We start from the raw sequence: 19,875 nt of genomic DNA, 5'->3' as shown, positions 1-19,875 counted from the left end.
TATTTGACTTAACAACTCCCATGTGCATGATCAGATCAATTTCATACTTTGTCTGTGTGATCACTGACCACATCTGAAGACAGTGACAATGTGGACAGCTGACATCACCTAAGCCCCGCCCCCTGACTACAGGAAGTCAACTGTTTTATGGTGAAATGCCCATATTTGTTCCCTCTAATTTAGTCAAGATGACACTAAGGTCATGCACTGTCTTCATGATGTTGTAATGACCATTCAGATCTGATAGCTTTTCAGAAAGGGAGGGGCTTTGATGCCATGGCGATTTCTGGCGTGACGCTGTGACCTTACGTTTGACTGTAACTTCCACAAACAGCCTCCGATTTGCCCGAGACTGAACATCACATCACCAGTGTGGTAAAGATAGAGTATCTCCTAGTGGTGAGACGTGTAATGCTGGGCTCAGAGGGGATGCTGAATCAGGGTGAGGTGTGGACGAGGAGGCCGTTCACGGTTTCTGGTGTCGGGGCGGTTGACTTTCTGTTCTGCCAGACGTGCCCTGGTGCCCCCGGCTGCCGGCCAGGATGGACAAGCGCGGAGCTGGGTTTGGAGAGCGTCGGGGATGGAGCGGAGGGGGTGCGGAAGGAGGGCGAGCAGCTTCGCTGCGAGGGCCGAACGACGCTGCTTGCAGCTTTAATTATTATTATTATTATTATTTTTTTTCTTCCGCGTCTTTGGGTGGCCTTTAGGGGGTCTTAGCATATCCAAAAACTCACCAAATTCTGGCCCAATATAGAAAGTGCGTGAAATTTACGTATTTCACTGGCGATATGAAAGTTCATAAAAAAGTGGCTGAACAGCGCCCTCTAGAAAGTGAAAAAAACCCCTCTCCATAAAGCTTAGTTTATCGTACAGTTATGAAATTTGGTTTACTTGTAGTACTCAACAGTCCGCACAGAAAAGTCTCTTGCAACCATGATCAATATCAAACAGGAAGTCGGCCATTTTGGGTTGAAATGGAGATTTTTAGCCGTTTTGGCCATTTCTAGGGTCTACATTTGGTTGAACAGTTTGGTCATTTTTCGCACGATTGTCTCAAAAATAGTGTACTATCGAACAGAAGCGATGGACGGTTCAAATGAGAAAATAAAATTGACTTTTCGTAAATACTGAAGGGGCGGGGCCAGACCTCAAAGTTCGAGCACTCGCCAAAAAAATTCAAATTGCTATAATTTCATAAATGAAAGAATTAGAGTTAAAGTAACTTTCTATGGATAATTGTCATCGCCCCCCGAAGACAAATGAATGGTCGATTGATGATGTCACACAAGCCCCGCCCCCTCAGGACTTAAAAGGTCAAGTTTTACTGGGAAATTTTCCAAAATTCGCCCTTTCGAATAATCAGCCCAAATTTGTAGCAGTTAACTGAAGAGAAGGTGCCGTTGCTTGGCGTCACTTTATGGGTGTTTTCTGCAGAAGGCGGGGCAGTGGCGGCGCGGCGAAGTCAGGAGTACCGCTTAGGCCTTACGTTTGCCTCCCATTTCGTCATTTCTAGAGATATCGCCACGACACTTCTTGGGAGACATCCTAGTCCGGCCCCCAAAAGAATCTGATGTGAACATCTGGTGGGCGTGGCCTATTTTCTGAAATAGCGCCCCCTAGGACCATTAAAACTGTCAGCCCCAAGCCATGCTTTGACTGAGGAGTATGAGATTTGGTACACTAATGTGGTGTCTCAGGACCTACAAAAATGTCTCTTGGAGCCAAGTGCAAAGTCGCACAGGAAGTCGGCCATTTTGGTCCAAGTACTCGATTTAGTGGTTTTTGCACACGTTGTTTGGAGAGCGATGCTCCATCACCCTTTTCACCAATCACCTTCAAACATCTGCAATACACTCTTAAGACATAGAAGAAAAAATTCAACCGTCGGATTTTAAATAAGTATAAAGGTGTGGGCGTGGCTAAGCCTCAAACTTTGACTTGTCGCCACGCCACTCTTTTTTTCACAGCTCCCTATTGGACTCCTTTTACTCAATCACCAGCAATCACTGGCACATAGCAGCAGACAAGTTGAGGTCACTTGGTGTATAGTACTGGCAGGTTTCGAATAAAGGCGGGGCTTTGGGAGCATGGCGAAATTCGCCATCACGCCATGGAAATACGTTTGTCTCTCATTTCTTCAATCATTGTGACATCGCCACACAATTTCTGATGAGTGATCCTACTCTGACCCCTAATAGAAAAGGACAGCTGAAGTTTGTGGGCGTGGCCTATTTTCTGAAATAGCGCCCCCTATGACCATTAAAACTGTCAGCCCCAAGCCATGCTTTGACTGAGGAACACGAAATTTGGCACACTAATGTGGTGTCTCAGGACCTACAAAAAAGTCTCTTGGAGCTAAGTGCAAAGTCGCACAGGAAGTCGGCCATTTTGGTCCAAGTACTCGATTTAGTGGTTTTCGCACACATTGTTTGGAGAGTGTTGCACCATCGCCCTTTTCACCAATCGCCTTCAAACTTCTGCTACATACTCTTAAGACAAAGGGGGAAAAATTCAACCATCGGATTTCAAATAAGTATAAAGGTGTGGGCGTGGCTAAGCCTCAAACTTTGACCTTTCGCCATTACATTCCTTGACTTAACAACTCCCATGTGCATGATCAGATCTATATCAAACTGTGTCTGTGTGATCATTGACCACAACTCAAGACAATGACAATGTGGACAGCTGACATCACCTAAGCCCCGCCCCCTGACTACAGGAAGTCGATTTTTTCATGGTGAAATGCCCATATTTGTCCCCTCTAATTTAGTGAACATGACACTAAGGTCATGCACTGTCTTCATGATGTTGTAATGACCATTCAGATCTGCTAGCTTTTCAGAAAGGGAGGGGATTTGATGCCATGGCGAATTCTGGCGTGACGCTGTGACCTTACGTTTGACTGTAACTTCCACAAACAGCCTCCGATTTGCCCGAGACTGAACATCACATCACCAGTGTGGTAAAGATAGAGTATCTCCTAGTGGTGAGACGTGTAATGGTGGGCTCAGAGGGGATGCTGAGTCAGGGTGAGGTGTGGACGAGGAGGCCGTTCACGGTTTCTGGTGTCGGGTTGGTTGACTTTCTGTTCTGCCAGACGTGCCCTGGTGCCCCCGGCTGCCGGACAGGATGGAGAAGCGCGGAGCTGGGTTTGGAGAGGGTCGGGGATGGAGGGTAGGGGGTGCGGAAGGAGGGCGAGCAGCTTCGCTGCGAGGGCCGAACGACGCTGCTTGCAGCTTTAATTAGGCCCGAGCAGCGAAAGCGCTGCGAAGGCCTCTTGTTTTTGCTCTGATTATTATTATTTTTTGTTATTCCGTGCCCCCTTTGAACAGCTTTTTGGGGACCTTAACATACCCCAAAACTCACAATATTTTGCACACTTGTCAGGCCTGGTGAAAAATTTGATATTTTAAAGGTCCCAAAAAAATCGCAAAGAAAATGGCTGAACAGCGCCCCCTACAAAGTGAAAAAAAACCCTCTCCATAAAGCTTAGTTTATAGTACAGTTATGAAATTTGGTACACTTGTAGTACTCAACAGTCCGCACAGAAAAGTCTCTTGCAACCATGGTCAATATCAAACAGGAAGTCGGCCATTTTGGGTTGAAATGGCGATTTTTTGCCGTTTTTGCCGTTTTTAGGGTCCGTTTCTGATTGGATTGCTCGATCATTTTTCGCACGATCGTCTCAAAAATTGTGTAAAATTGCTCAGAAGGGATGGGCGAACAAAATGAGATAAGGATTCTGAGTTTTCGTATATGTTGAAGGGGCGGAGCCAGGCCTCGAAGTTTGACTACTCGCCAAAAATATTTAAATTGCTATAACTTCATAACTGAATGGAATAGAGTTACCAAACTTTCTGTGGTCATTCGTCATCCACCCACAAAGTAAATTGAATGGTCGGATGATGACATCACACAAGCCCCGCCCCCTCAGGACCAAAAAGATCAAGTTTTACTGTGAAAGGTCCCAAATTGCCCCATTTCACTTAATCACCACAAATTTGTAGCTGGTAACTCAAGACAAGTGGGGGTTGCTTGGCGTCACTTTATGGGAGTTTTCGGCAGAGGGCGGGGCTGTGGCGGCGCGGCGAATTCAGGCGTACCGCCTTGGCCTTACGTTTGCCTCCCATTTCGTCATTTCCAAAGATATCGTCACGAAACTTCTTGTGAGTGATCCTAGTCCGGCCCCCCAAAAGATCTGATGTGAACATCTGGTGGGCGTGGCCTATTTTCTGAAATAGCGCCCCCTAGGACCATTAAAACTGTCAGCCCCAAGCCATGCTTTGACTGAGGATTACGAAATTTGGTACACTAATGTGGTGTCTCAGGACCTACAAAAAAGTCTCTTGAAGCCAAGTGCAAAGTCGCACAGGAAGTCGGCCATTTTGGTCCAAGTGCGCGATTTAGTGGTTTTCACACACGTTGTTTGGAGAGTGATACTCCGTCGCCCTTTTCACCAATCACTTTCAAACTTCTGCTATATAGTCTTAAGACAGAGAGGAAAAAATTCAACCGTCGGATTTTAAATAAGTATAAAGGTGTGGGCGTGGCTAAGCCTCAAACTTTGACCTTTCGCCACGCCACTCTTTTTTTCACAGCTCCTTATTGGACTCCTTTTACCCAATCACCAGGAATCTCTGGTAAATAGCAGCAGGCAAGTTGAGGTCACTTGGTCTCCAGTACTGGAAGGTTTTGCAAAAAGGCGGGGCTTTGGGAGCATGGCGAAATTCGCCATCACGCCATGGAAATACGTTTGCCTCTCATTTCTTCATTTATCGTGATATCACCTCGACCATTGTTGTGAGTGATCCTAGTCTGACCCCCAATAGAAAAGGTCAGCTTAAGTTTGTGGGCGTGGCCTATTTTCTGTATTAGCGCCCCCTAGGACCATTAAAACTGTCAGCCCCAAGCCATGCTTTGACTGAGGATTACGAAATTTGGTACACTAATGTGGTGTCTCAGGACCTACAAAAAAGTCTCTTGGAGCCAAGTGCAAAGTCGCACAGGAAGTCGGCCATTTTGGTCCAAGTGCGCGATTTAGTGGTTTTCACACACGTTGTTTGGAGAGTGATGCTCCGTCGCCCTTTTCACCAATCGCCTTCGAGCTTCTGCTATATACTCTTAAGACATAGAGGAAAAAATTCAACCGTCGGATTTTAAATAAGTATAAAGGTGTGGGCGTGGCTAAGCCTCAAACTTTGACCTTTCGCCACGCCACTCTTTTTTTCACAGCTCCCTATTGGACTCCTTTTACCCAATCACCAGGAATCTCTGGTAAATAGCAGCAGGCAAGTTGAGGTCACTTGGTCTCCAGTACTGGAAGGTTTTGAAAAAAGGCGGGGCTTTGGGAGCATGGCGAAATTCGCCATCACGCCATGGAAATACGTTTGCCTCTCATTTCTTCATTTATCGTGATATCACCTCGACCATTGTTGTGAGTGATCCTAGTCTGACCCCCAATAGAAAAGGTCAGCTTAAGTTTGTGGGCGTGGCCTATTTTCTGTATTAGCGCCCCCTAGGACCATTAAAACTGTCAGCCCCAAGCCATGCTTTGACTGAGGATTACAAAATTTTGTACACTAATGTGGTGTCTCAGGACCTACAAAAAAGTCTCTTGGAGCCAAGTGCAAAGTCGCACAGGAAGTCGGCCATTTTGGTCCAAGTGCGCGATTTAGTGGTTTTCACACACGTTGTTTGGAGAGTGATTGTCCGTCGCCCTTTTCACCAATCACCTTCAAGCTTCTGCTATATACTCTTAAGACATAGAGGAAAAAATTCAACCGTCGGATTTTAAATAAGTATAAAGGTGTGGGCGTGGCTAAGCCTCAAACTTTGACCTTTCGCCACGCCACTCTTTTTTTCACAGCTCCCTATTGGACTCCTTTTACCCAATCACCTGGAATATCTTGTAAATAGCAGCTGACAAGTTGAGGTCACTTGGTCTACAGTACTGGCAGGTTTTGAAAAAAGGCGGGGCTTTGGGAGCATGGCGAAATTCTCCATCACGCCATGGCAATACGTTTGCCTCTCATTTCTTCAATTATCGTGACATCGCCACAAAATGTCTGGTGAGTGATCCTAGTCTGACCCCCAATAGAAATGGGCATCTGAGATTTGTGGGCGTGGCCTATATTCTGAAATAGCGCCCCCTAGGACCATTAAAACTGTCAGCCCCAAGACAAGGTTTGACTGAGGATTACGAAAATTGGTACACTCATGTAGGGTCTCCGGACCTACAAAAAAGTATCTTGGAGCCAAGCGCAATTTCGCACAGGAGGTCGGCCATTTTGGTCCAAGTTCTCGATTTAGTGGTTTTCGCACACGTTGTTTGGACATTGATGGCCCGTTGCCCTTTACATCGATCACCTTCAAACTTTTGCTATGTACTTTTAAGTCAAAGGGGAAAAAATTCAACCGTCGGATTTTAAATAAGTATAAAGGTGTGGGCGTGGCTAAGCCTCAAACTTTGACCTTTCGCCATGACATTACTTGAAATAATAACTCCCATGTGCATGATCAGATCTAATTCAAACTTTGTCTGTGTGATCACTGACCACATCTCAAGACAACGACAATGTGGACAGCTGACATCACCTAAGCCCCGCCCCCTGACAACAGGAAGTCTATTGTTTTATGGTGAAATGCCCATATTTGTCCCCTCTAATTTAGTGAAAATGACACTCAGGTCATACAGTGTCTTCATGATGTTTTAAAGACCATTCAGATCTGATAGCTTTCCAGAAAGGGAGGGGCTTTGATGCCATGGTGAATGCTGGCGTGACGCCATGACCTTACATTTGACTGTAACTTCCACAAACGGCCTCCGATTTGCCCGAAACTGAATATGGCAATGAACAATCATGCCCTTTAGCCAATGAGGCACAAACGGTTGGTGAATGTTATATAATGTCACCAAAGCTGACCTCAATGGGACTTTTCTGTAGTTGGTCACAGCGCCACCTAGATAACGGTATCCTTCGATAACTTTAAAAAGCATGGTCAGAATAGCATTAAAGTTGGTCACTGTCATCACACCACCAGTGTGGTAAAGATAGAGGATTCCCTAGTGGTGAGACATAAAATATAATGGTGGGCTCAAAGGGGATGCTGAGTCAGGGTGAGTTGCGGACAAGGTGGCCGTTAGCAGTTTCTGGTGTTGGGGTGGTCGACGTTTGTGTTCTGCGGACGTGCCCTGGTGCCCCGGGCTGCCGGCCAGGCAGGAGCGGTGCAGAGCTGCGAGGGCCGAACGACGCTGCTTGCAGCTTTAATTATTAGGCCCGAGCAGTGAAGCTGCGAAGGCCTATTGTATCTGCTCCGTTTATTATTACGCTTTCTTTCTTTCTTTTTTCTTCCGCGTCTTTGACTGGCCTTTAGGGGGTCTTAGCATATCCAAAAAGTCACCAAATTCTGGCCCAATATAGAAAGTGCGTGAAATTTACGTATTTCACTGGCGATGTGAAAGTTCATAAAAAAATGGCTGAACAGCGCCCCCTAGAAAGTGAAAAATACCCCTCTCCATAAAGCTTAGTTTATCGTACAGTTATGAAATTTGGTACACTTGTAGAACTCAACAATATGCACAGAAAAGCCTCTTGCATCCATGGTCAATATCAAACAGGAAGTCGGCCATTTTGGACTAAAGTGGCCATTTTGACCCTGTTTCGGCCATTTCTTGGGTCTATATTTGGTTGAACAGTTTGGTCATTTTTCGCACGATCGTCTCAAAAATAGTGTGCGATCGAACAGAAGCGACGGACGATTAAAATGAGACAATAAAATTGACTTTTCGTAAATACTGAAGGGGCGGGACCAGGCCTCAAAGTTCGAGCACTCGCCAAAAAAATTCAAATTGCTATAATTTCATAAATGAAAGAATTACAGATAAAGTAACTTTCTATGGACAATCATCATCGCCCCCCGAAGACAAATGAATGGTCGATTGATGATGTCACATAAGCCCCGCCCCTTCAGGACTTAAAAGGTCAAGTTTTACTAGGAAATTTTCCAAAATTCGCCCTTTCGAATAATCATCCTAAATTTGTATCAGGTAACTGAAGACAAGTTGGGGTTGCTTGGCGTCACTTTATGGGAGTTTTCTGGAGAAGGCGGGGCTGTGGCGGCGCGGCGAACTCAGGCGTACCGCTTAGGCCTTACGTTTGCCTCCCATTTCGTCATTTCTAGAGATATCGCCACGAAACTTCTTGTGAGTGATCCTAGTCCGGCCCCCAAAAAAATCTGATGTGAAATTCCGGTGGGCGTGGTCTATTTTCTGAAATAGCGCCCCCTAGGACCATTAAAACTGACAGCCCCAAGCCATGCTTTGACTGAGGATTACGAAATGTGGTACACTAATGTGGTGTCTCAGGACCTACAAAAAAGTCTCTTGGAGCCAAGTGCAAAGTCGCACAGGAAGTCGGCCATTTTGGTCCAAGTGCGCGATTTAGTGGTTTTCGCACACGTTGTTTGGAGAGTGATGCTCCATCGCCCTTTTCACCAATCGCCTTCACACTTCTGCTATATACTCTTAAGACATAGATGAAAAAATTCAACCGTCGGATTTTAAATAAGTATAGAGGTGTGGGCGTGGCTAAGCCTCAAACTCTGACCTGTCGCCAAGCCACTCTTTTTTTCACAGCTCCCTATTGGACTCCTTTTATCCAATCACCACCAAACAGTGGCAAATAGCAGCAGACAAGTTAAGGTCACTTGGTCTATAGTACTGGCAGGTTTCGAATAAAGGCGGAGCTTTGGGAGCATGGCGAAATTCACCATCACGCCATGGAAATACGTTTGTCTCTCATTTCTTCAATCATTGTGACATTGCCACACAATTTCTGATGAGTGATCCTACTCTGACCCCTAATATAACTGGACAGCTGAAGTTTGTGGGCGTGGCCTATTTTCCGAAACAGTGCCCCCTAGGACCATTAAAACAGTCAGCCCCAAGCCATGCTTTGACTGAGGATCACAAAATTTGGCACACTAATGTAGTGTCTCAGGACCTACAAAAAAGTCTCTTGGAGCCAAGCGCAATGTCGCACAGGAGGTCGGCCATTTTGGTGCAATTACTCAATTTAGTGGTTTTCGCACACGTTATTAGGAGAATTATATCTCCTCGCCCTTTCCACCGATCACCTTCAAACTTCTGCTATATACTCTTAAGACATAGAGGAAAAAATTCAACCGTCGGATTTTAAATAAGTATAAAGGTATGGGCGTGGCTAAGCCTCAAACTTTGACCAGTCGCCATTACTTTATTTGACTTAACAACTCCCATGTGCATGATCAGATCAATTTCATACTTTGTCTGTGTGATCACTGACCACATCTGAAGACAGTGACAATGTGGACAGCTGACATCACCTAAGCCCCGCCCCCTGACTACAGGAAGTCTATTGTTTTATGGTGAACTTCCCATATTTGTCCCCTCTAATTTAGTCAAGATGACACTAAGGTCATGCACTGTCTTCATGATGTTGTAATGACCATTCAGATCTGATAGCTTTTCAGAAAGTGAGGGGCTTTGATGCCATGGCGATTTCTGGCGTGACGCTGTGACCTTACGTTTGACTGTAACTTCCACAAACAGCCTCCGATTTGCCCGAGACTGAACATCACATCACCAGTGTGGTAAAGATAGAGTATCTCCTAGGGGTGAGACATGTAATGGTGGGCTCAGAAGGGATGCTGAGTCAGGGTGAGGTGTGGACGAGGAGGCCTTTCACGGTTTCCGGTGTTGGGGTGGCTGACTTTCTGTTCCGCCAGGCATGCCCTGGTGCCCTCGGCTGCCGGCCAGGATGGAAAAGCGCGGAGCCGGGTTTGGAGAGCGTCGGGGATGGAGCGGAGGGGGTGCGGACAGAGGGCGAGCAGCTTCGCTGCGAGGGCCGAACGACGCTGCTTGCAGCTTTAATTAGGCCCGAGCAGTGAAGCTGCGAAGGCCTATTGTATCTGCTCCGTTTATTATTACGCTTTCTTTCTTTCTTTTTTCTTCCGCGTCTTTGACTGGCCTTTAGGGGGTCTTAGCATATCCAAAAAGTCACCAAATTCTGGCCCAATATTGAAAGTGCGTGAAATTTACGTATTTCACTGGCAATGTGAAAGTTCATAAAAGAATGGCTGAACAGCGCCCCCTAGAAAGTGAAAAATACCCCTCTCCATAAAGCTTAGTTTATCGTACAGTTATGAAATTTGGTACACTTGTAGAACTCAACAATACGCACAGAAAAGCCTCTTGCATCCATGGTCAATATCAAACAGGAAGTCGGCCATTTTGGACTAAAGTGGCCATTTTGACCCTGTTTCGGCCATTTCTTGGGTCTATATTTGGTTGAACAGTTGGGTCATTTTTCGCACGATCGTCTCAAAAATAGTGTGCGATCGAACAGAAGCGACGGACGATTAAAATGAGACAATAAAATTGACTTTTCGTAAATACTGAAGGGGCGGGACCAGGCCTCAAAGTTCGAGCACTCGCCAAAAAAATTCAAATTGCTATAATTTCATAAATGAAAGAATTACAGTTAAAGTAACTTTCTATGGACAATCATCATCGCCCCCCGAAGACAAATGAATGGTCAATTGATGATGTCACATAAGCCCCGCCCCTTCAGGACTTAAAAGGTCAAGTTTTACTGGGAAATTTTCCAAAATTTGCCCTTTCAAATAATCATCCCAAATTTGTATCAGGTAACTGAAGACAAGTTGGGGTTGCTTGGCGTCACTTTATGGGAGTTTTCTGCAGAAGGCGGGGCTGTGGCGGCGCGGCGAACTCAGGCGTACCACTTAGGCCTTACGTTTGCCTCCCATTTCGTCATTTCTAGAGATATCGCCACAAAACTTCTTGTGAGTGATGCTAGTCCGGCCCCCCAAAAAATCTGATGTGACATTCCGGTGGGCGTGGTCTATTTGCTGAAATAGCGCCCCCTAGGACCATTAAAACTGACAGCCCCAAGCCATGCTTTGACTGAGGATTACGAAATGTGGTACACTAATGTGGTGTCTCAGGACCTACAAAAAAGTCTCTTGGAGCCAAGTGCAAAGTCGCACAGGAAGTCGGCCATTTTGGTCCAAGTGCGTGATTTAGTGGTTTTCGCACACGTTGTTTGGAGAGTGATGCTCCGTCGCCCTTTTCACCAATCGCCTTCACACTTCTGCTATATACTCTTAAGACATAGATGAAAAAATTCAACCGTCGGATTTTAAATAAGTATAAAGGTGTGGGCGTGGCTAAGCCTCAAACTCTGACTTGTCGCCACGCCACTCTTTTTTTCACAGCTCCCTATTGGACTCCTTTTATCCAATCACCACCAAACAGTGGCAAATAGCAGCAGACAAGTTGAGGTCACTAGGTCTATAGTACTGGCAGGTTTCGAATAAAGGCGGGGCTTTGGGAGCATGGCGAAATTCGCCATCACGCCATGGAAATACGTTTGTCTCTCATTTCTTCAATCATTGTGACATTGCCACACAATTTCTGATGAGTGATCCTACTCTGACCCCTAATATAATTGGACAGCTGAAGTTTGTGGGCGTGGCCTATTTTCCAAAACAGTGCCCCCTAGGACCATTAAAACAGTCAGCCCCAAGCCATGCTTTGACTGAGGATCACAAAATTTGGCACACTAATGTAGTGTCTCAGGACCTACAAAAAAGTCTCTTGGAGCCAAGCGCAATGTCGCACAGGAGGTCGGCCATTTTGGTGCAATTACTCAATTTAGTGGTTTTCGCACACGTTATAAGGAGAATGATATCTCCTCGCCTTTTCCACCGATCACCTTCAAACTCCTGCTATATACTCTTAAGACATAGAGGAAAAAATTCAACCGTCGGATTTTAAATAAGTATAAAGGTATGGGCGTGGCTAAGCCTCAAACTTTGACCAGTCGCCATTACTTTATTTGACTTAATAACTCCCATGTGCATGATCAGATCAATTTCATACTTTGTCTGTGTGATCACTGACCACATCTGAAGACAGTGACAATGTGGACAGCTGACATCACCTAAGCCCCGCCCCCTGACTAAAGGAAGTCTATTGTTTTATGGTGAACTGCCCATATTTGTCCCCTCTAATTTAGTCAAGATGACACTAAGGTCATGCACTGTCTTCATGATGTTGTAATGACCATTCAGATCTGATAGCTTTTCAGAAAGTGAGGGGCTTTGATGCCATGGCGATTTCTGGCGTGACGCTGTGACCTTACGTTTGACTGTAACTTCCACAAACATCCTCCGATTTGCCCGAGACTGAACATCACATCACCAGTGTGGTAAAGATAGAGTATCTCCTAGGGGTGAGACATGTAATGGTGGGCTCAGAAGGGATGCTGAGTCAGGGTGAGGTGTGGACGAGGAGGCCTTTCACGGTTTCCGGTGTTGGGGTGGCTGACTTTCTGTTCCGACAGGCATGCCCTGATGCCCTCGGCTGCCGGCCAGGATGGAGAAGCGCGGAGCCGGGTTTGGAGAGCGTCGGGGATGGAGCGGAGGGGGTGCTGAAGGAGGGTGAGCAGCTTCGCTGCGAGGGCCGAACGACGCTGCTTGCAGCTTTAATTATTATTATTCTTTTTTCTTCCGCGTCTTTGGGTGGCCTTTAGGGGGTCTTAGCATATCCAAAAAGTCACCAAATTCTGGCTCAATATAGAAAGTGCGTGAAATTTACGTATTTCACTGGCGATGTGAAAGTTCATAAAAAAGTGGCTCGACAGTGCCCCCTAGAAAGTGAAAAATACCCCTCTCCATAAAGCTTAGTTTATCGTACAGTTATGAAATTTGGTATACTGATAATACTCAACAGTCCGCACAGAAAAGCCTCTTGCAACCATGGTCAATATAAAACAGGAAGTCGGCCATTTTGGGTTGAAATGAGGATTTTTAGCCGTTTTGGCCAATTCTAGGGTCTATATTTGGTTGAACAGTTTGGTCATTTTTCGCACCATCGTCTCAAAAATAGTGCGAGATCGAACAGAAGCGATGGACGATTCAAATGAGACAATAAAATTGACTTTTCGTAAATACTGAAGGGGCGGGGCCAGGCCTCAAAGTTCGAGCACTCGCCAAAAAAATTCAAATTGCTATAATTTCACAAATGAAAGAATTACAGTTAAAACAATTTCTAAGGACAATTGCCATCGCCCCCCGAAGACAAATGAATGGTCGATAGATGATGTCACACAAGCCCCGCCCCCTCAGGACTTAAAAGGTCAAGTTTTACTGGGAAATTTTCCAAAATTCGCCCTTTCAAATAATCACCCCAAATTTGTAGCAGGTAACTGAAGACAAGTTGGGGTTGCTTGGCGTCACTTTATGGGAGTTTTCTGCAGAAGGCGGGGCTGTGGCGGCGCGGCGAAGTCAGGTGTACCGCTTAGGCCTTACGTTTGCCTCCCATTTCGTCATTTCTAAAGATATCGCCACAAAACTTCTTGGGAGTGATCCTAGTCCTGCCCCCCAAAAAATGTGATGTGAAAATCCTGTGGGCGTGGCCTATTTTCTGAAATAGCGCCCTCTAGGAACATTAAAACTGTCAGCCCCAAGCCAGGCTTTGACTGAGGATTACGAAATTTGGTACACTAATGTGGTGTCTCAGGACCTACAGAAAAGTCTCTTGGAGCCAAGTGCATTGTCGCACAGGAAGTCGGCCATTTTGGTCCAAGTACTCGATTTAGTGGTTTTCGCACACGTTGTTTGGAGAGTGATGCTCCATCGCCCTTTTCACCAATCGCCTTCAAACTTCTGCTATAGACTCTTAAGACATAAAGGAAAAAATTCAACCGTCGGATTTTAAATAAGTATAAAGGTGTGGGCGTGGCTAAGCCTCAAACTTTGACCTGTCACCACGCCACTCTTTTTTTCACAGCTACCTATTGGACTCCTTTTACCCAATCGCCAGCAATCTCTGGCGAATAGCAGCTGACAAGTTGAGGTCACTTAGTCTCCAGTACTGGCAGGTTTTGAAAAAAGGCGGGGCTTTGGGAGCATGGCAAAATTCACCATCACGCCATGGCAATACGTTTGCCTCTCATTTCTTCAATTATCGTGCCATCACCACAAAATGTCTGGTGAGTGATCCTAGTCTGACCCCCAATAGATTTGGACAGCTGTAGTTTGTGGGCGTGGCCTATTTTCTGAAATGGCGCCCTCTAGGACCATTAAAACTGTCAGCCCCTAGCCATGCTTTGACTGAGGAGTACGAAATCTGGTACACTAATGTGGTGTCTCCGGTCCTACAAAAAAGTCTCTTGGAGCCAAGTGCAAAGTCGCACAGGAAGTCGGCCATTTTGGTCCAAGTAGTCGATTTAGTGGTTTTCGCACACGTTGTTTGGAGAGTGTTACACCATTGCCCTTTTCACCAATCACCTTCAAACTTCTGCTATAGACTCTTAAGACAAAGGGGAAAAAATTCAACCTACGGATTTTAAATAAGTATAAAGGTGTGGGCGTGGCTAAGCCTCAAACTTTGACCTGTCGCAACGCCACTCTTTTTTTCACAGCTCCCTATTGGACTCCTTTTAACCAATCACCAGCAATCACTGGCAAATAGCAGCAGACAAGTTGAGGTCACTTGGTCTATAGTACTGGCAGGTTTCGAATAAAGGCGGGGCTTTGGGAGCATGGCGAAATTCGCCATCACGCCATGGAAATACGTTTGTCTCTCATTTCTTCAATCATTGTGACATCGCCACACAATTTCTGATGAGTGATCCTACTCTGACCCCTAATAGAATTGGACAGCTGAAGTTTGTGGGCGTGGCCTATTTTCTGAAATAGCGCCCCCTAGGACCATTAAAACTGTCAGCCCCAAGCCGTGCTTTGACTGAGGATCAGGAACTTTGGCACACTAATGTAGTGTCTCAGGACCTACAAAAAAGTCTCATGGAGCCAAGCGCAATGTCGCACAGGAGGTCGGCCATTTTGGTCCAAGTACTCGATTTAGTGGTTTTCGCACACGTTATTAGGAGAATGATGTCTCGTCGCCCTTTCCACCGATCACCTTCAAACTCTTGCTATATACTCTTAAGACATAGAGGAAAAGATTCAACCGTCGGATTTTAAATAAGTATAAAGGTGTGGGCGTGGCTAACCCTCAAACTTTGACCAGTCGCCATTACGTTACTTGACTCAATAACTCCCTTGTGCATGATCAGATCAATTTCAAACTTTGTCCGTGTGATCACTGACCACATCTGAAGACAGTGACAATGTGGACAGCTGGCATCACCTAAGCCCCGCCCCCTGACTACAGGAAGTCTTCTGTTTTATGGTGAAATGCCCATATTTGTCCCCTCTAATTTAGTCAACATGACACTAAGGTCATGCACTGTCTTCATGATGTTGTAATGACTATTCAGATCTGATAGCTTTTCAGAAAGGGAGGAGCTTTGATGCCATGGCGATTTCTGGCGTGACGCTGTGACCTTACGTTTGACTGTAACTTCCACAAACAGCCTCCGATTTGCCAGAGACTGAACATCACATCACCAGTGTGGTAAAGATAGAGTATCTCCTAGTGGTGAGACGTGTAATGCTGGGCTCAGAGGGGATGCTGAATCAGGGTGAGGTGTGGACGAGGAGGCCGTTCACGGTTTCTGGTGTTGGGGTGGTTGACTTTCTGTTCTGCCAGACGTGCCCTGGTGCCCCCGGCTGCCGGCCAGGATGGACAAGCGCGGAGCTGGGTTTGGAGAGCGTCGGGGATGGAGCGGAGGGGGTGCGGAAGGAGGGCGAGCAGCTTCGCTGCGAGGGCCGAACGACGCTGCTTGCAGCTTTAATTTTTCTTGTTTTTTATTCTCACTTTTTCTCCTGTAATAAGTGTCATCGCTGCTGTGACATCTAGCTTTCCCCACTGAGGAACCATAAAGGGATTTTCTATTCTATTCATCTTTCTGCAGCCTTTCCAGTTCCTGTTTTTTTGTAGGTTAAATCTTTTCTCACGGGCCAACAACAAAATAAAAATGTAATTTTATGAAAATGAAAATGCAACATCTCACCTGTTAACTTTATGTTTTGGAGCAGAAAAATGATGCTCACCTGTTCCAGCCAGATACCTCCATCATGGGGTTGAGGAGCTCTGAGCTGAGGAGACTCCTGTTGTTTTGTTCATCTTCATCATAATAATGACAACATTAGATGACAACAGGTGCTCACATAGATTTGTGCTGCTGAACATGTCTGAGCAGCTTGACCACGTTGTTGTGTGTCGGGGAGGAAAAATAGAAAGGACAGCAGCCACAGTCTCATGCTGATTTGAGCGTGTCGCTGCTCGCTGGAGTTATATCAGCTCTGTCTGGAAGTTAGTTGGAAAACTTTGTCTTTCAGTCGTGAACACATTACTGAGCGGTTAAAATCTCTGTTTCTGGGCTTCAACGTCGGAAAATAGCTGAGTAAACTTGATGCTGAGTGAGAGGAGTGTTTAGTTTGTCCGAGACAGCGGAGCTGCAGACACCGGCAGCAGACGCTGAAAAAAACACAAAGGAGGGGGCACTTGCGCTAAAGCCGCAAAGCATCATGGGAGTTGTAGTCTTTGCGGTTTTGGTATTTATTTTGAGGGCCACTCAAAAATGCTGACACGTGCTTTAGACGTTTCCCTGTTTCCACACATCTGATTCAGGAAATCAATCACCACAGCCGCTGGTTATGGAATTCTGCATAAACCCGATAGTCTGTTCCAGTCAAGTGTGGAAGAGTTTTAAATAATAATCATTCAAGTAATTCTACTTGACTTCAAATAATTATACGTTTTTGTTTTCCCTTGATTATTTGGAAATTTTCCACACAGATCCGTTAATGCTAGCATGAATTATCCCTAGGTGGTGAGTTCATTGGCTGGGAAAACCATCGGATTAGTTATTGCTGTTTGGCAACTATGCTTTAGTTCCACACTGATTATGCTGAAAATGCCGATTACGATCACCAGATGGTTTTCAGATGCAGCTCGATGAATGAAACATGACTGATTTTCCTGGTTCTTCCACAAATGTTTTTTTCTTTTATGAAGAAGAAAGGAAACTTGTCAGGTATTATTATCATAAACTGTGTTTTTATACTATATTTAGATCTAATTGTCCGAATACTTAGTGATGCTTGTGGAATTTTAACATTTTCATGCAGAACATTTTTGTTCCTGCTTTTATGAATTTTACTTGAGGGTCAAACTTGTAGGGAGAGCATCCCCAAAATTACAAACATAATCGAGCCAAGATTCTTTTCTTTGTCTTATTTCATCTAAAAATTCACACAACCGGTCGTGTTTAGTCACACCTGGGCTGCAGCAAACGCACCTTTGACGTATTCTTTTCAGCTTCTCTCTTTGAGCAATTTCAGCTAAATGTTTACACACGTCCATCAACAAGCATTTCCATGCTTCTTGTTAGATGTAATCAACACACACTGGTGCAGCCTGTTTTCTTACCACATTAGTAAAGTTAGTGTAACTGCAGCTGCTGTTTACACAAAGGAAAGGCCTTGAGACGAGACAAAGAAAGGAAGGATTTGAGCTGAAATCTACCTACAGGCAATGTGCAAACATCGCGTTTGTTGTTTTAAAATCAAAAGCATAAAACAAAGTTCAGTCAAGCATTTTTACAGGTTATAACGTCAAAGGGAAACTCCATTTTACTTCTAATTATTAGATTTGCTGATTGGGATCCGGTGAATTTAGCAAATCATCACCTTAGCTATCTCATCAATCAAAACAATCAATCTTTATTTATATACAGTAGCACCTTCCACTGCCTTTGCGGGAGTCCATGGTGCTGAACATAAAACTCGCTAAAAACACGAAGAGCAATAAAAAGGATAAAAGCAACATACAAAATGTAAAAGGAGCGTAAAACCAAGTCACATAAAAGCCAAACGATAAAAATGAGTCTTCAAGTGACTCTTGAAGACCTGCAGTGATGGTGACAGTTTGGTATTGAGTGGAAGCTCATTCCAGAGAGAAGGAGCCAAGACCGAGAAAGCCCGATCACCTCTAGACCTGTACCTAGTCTGTGGGACAGTCAGTAGCTCCAGGTCAGCCGAGCGTAGATTTCGTGATGGGGTATGCCTTTTTATTAGTGCTGCCAAGTATGGTGGAGCGCCATCTTAAAGACTGGAAGACCAACGAAAAACAACATTAACCTCATTTCAATTTTCTCAGCAGGCTGTTGGAACCTCCCATGAAGAAGGAGATGGGTGGGGTTATGAGGAGACCAGATGAGTGGAAAGACCCGTGGCGCCGGTCCAAATCTCCCAGGAGAAGAGCCGGGTTGGGGTCACCCCCACGAGGTCGTCGGCGACACCGGCCCTCTGGTTCCTCTGTGTCTTTGTCCAACTCCTCCAGGTAAGACCAGTCTTGTCTGCAGCATGTTAGCTGGATTACAGGATTATTATTATTATTATTACCACTTCATGAGTTATGCTGGTGAAGGCTCACAGTCATCCAGGTTTTGGTAATCCAAAGGGGTTGGATTGAAAATTTCACTTCCATTCGAACCCCTTTGGATTACTTCAGGGGTTTTTAGTAAACCTCAGCTCTGGTGTGACACCTCCCGTCCAGGGCCGATAACACCCGTTTAGACTTTGTGTCAACTGAAGACAACAATATTCAGGTTGGTTGTTCTCTCATTGCTGAAGACAAAGTTTATTTTAGTTCTAATTTAAATGTCAGGATACTCATTGTTGATGTTCCTGTAAAAGATGCATTTCTAATAAAGTGTGTTTAATGTCAAACCAGTAAAAGATTCAGAGAAGAGATATAACCTTTAGTTCCACTAAGAGTTCTGTGGCAGTGAAACAGAGTACAGTAGTTTTATTTTGGTGAAATACAAGTTTATTTGTGTTTAGGTTTATTATGAGGAGTGGAATGAACTTTATTAGATCCTGAAAAGATGCTTTCCTATCAACAGTATGCAGCACACCTACGTACAGATTGTGTTTAGATTAGGGCTTTAGCTCGTTAATTATAGGAAAAAAATGACGCGTTAAAAAAATTAAGGCATTTAATCACAACTTGCATTTCGAGAAAGGCGGAACCTTTGTTATTGCACGATTTCCTCGTAGACCGATTATCACTGACGCACACAACAATGCACAGTGCTAATGGCTACTAAAACGGAATAAAAACAGAAAGAAGTTGCCTTGCTTTGACTGATACAGGATTTAGGAAACCCGTCCTCCTCTTTTCTCAACTTGGAAAAAAACTTCCAGACAACAACGGAGTCCGTGTCGCAGACATTTTTCAGAGATCGTCTCTGCTGCAGCTGCCCGGTGGCACCGGAAAGTTTATAAAAGTTGCAGTAAGCTATACTTTTAACATTTACGTAACACCTGTGCAGCGCTGAAAGCTCCAGACAGAATAATTCTTTGGCCTAACAGTAGTTTATGAAAGTAGTCAGACAAACGAGAGACACCTGGCTGCCGCTGGGAGAACGCTCCGTGTTCTCACTACTCTGTAAACAAGCACAAGCAACATGTCTTAAAGTTGAAAACAGAAGTTTAAGTTAAAACAGAAACACTCTAAGAATGCGATTAATTTAGATTAATTATTGCTTTGGCCTGTAAATAATTAGATTAAAAAATTTTATCGAGTCACGGCCCTAGTTTAGATTATTTTCTTGGAATTATTTACCTAAAGGAAAACTTCTGTTATCAGATCTGCTTTGCACAAGCGTAAAGGAAAATACCAGCAACACCACATTACCTCACTGGTAAATAGATTAAACGTAATAAGGAACCATGGGAAAAAAACATTAATATTAAAACTGTTAAAGTCTACTGAATGTTCCCTGGGAGTTTTTGCTGTGAGAGACGCTGTTTCCTGTTACTTGTTGACACTGTAGCTGCTGTGAGGTCACGTGACCTAGAGCAAAGATGCAGAGGTACATGAAAATGTTACATCAATGA

General features: G+C 44.8%; 1 protein-coding gene across 6 annotated transcripts in view; it reads left to right on the top strand.

Moving 5' to 3' along the window:
• The window catches only part of zc3h18 (zinc finger CCCH-type containing 18), a 123,155-nt gene that overhangs the window by 84,729 nt on the left and 18,551 nt on the right, over positions 1 to 19,875 (top strand). For 5 of the 6 annotated variants that reach the window (XM_015965149.3, XM_070550500.1, XM_070550499.1 and 2 more), the window contains exon 10: positions 18,131 to 18,313. In XM_015965149.3, the coding sequence (XP_015820635.3) occupies positions 18,131 to 18,313 (183 nt within the window). The remainder of the gene's footprint in view (positions 1 to 18,130; positions 18,314 to 19,875) is intronic. The other variant, XM_070550498.1, reaches the window with a different exon arrangement.

The sequence above is a fragment of the Nothobranchius furzeri genome, chromosome 4 (genome assembly GCF_043380555.1).
Source record: "Nothobranchius furzeri strain GRZ-AD chromosome 4, NfurGRZ-RIMD1, whole genome shotgun sequence".
NCBI classification, from domain to species: Eukaryota; Metazoa; Chordata; class Actinopteri; order Cyprinodontiformes; family Nothobranchiidae; genus Nothobranchius; species Nothobranchius furzeri.
The sequence above is the reverse complement of the archived record's forward strand: the minus strand, read 5'-3'. Positions and strand labels throughout refer to the sequence as shown.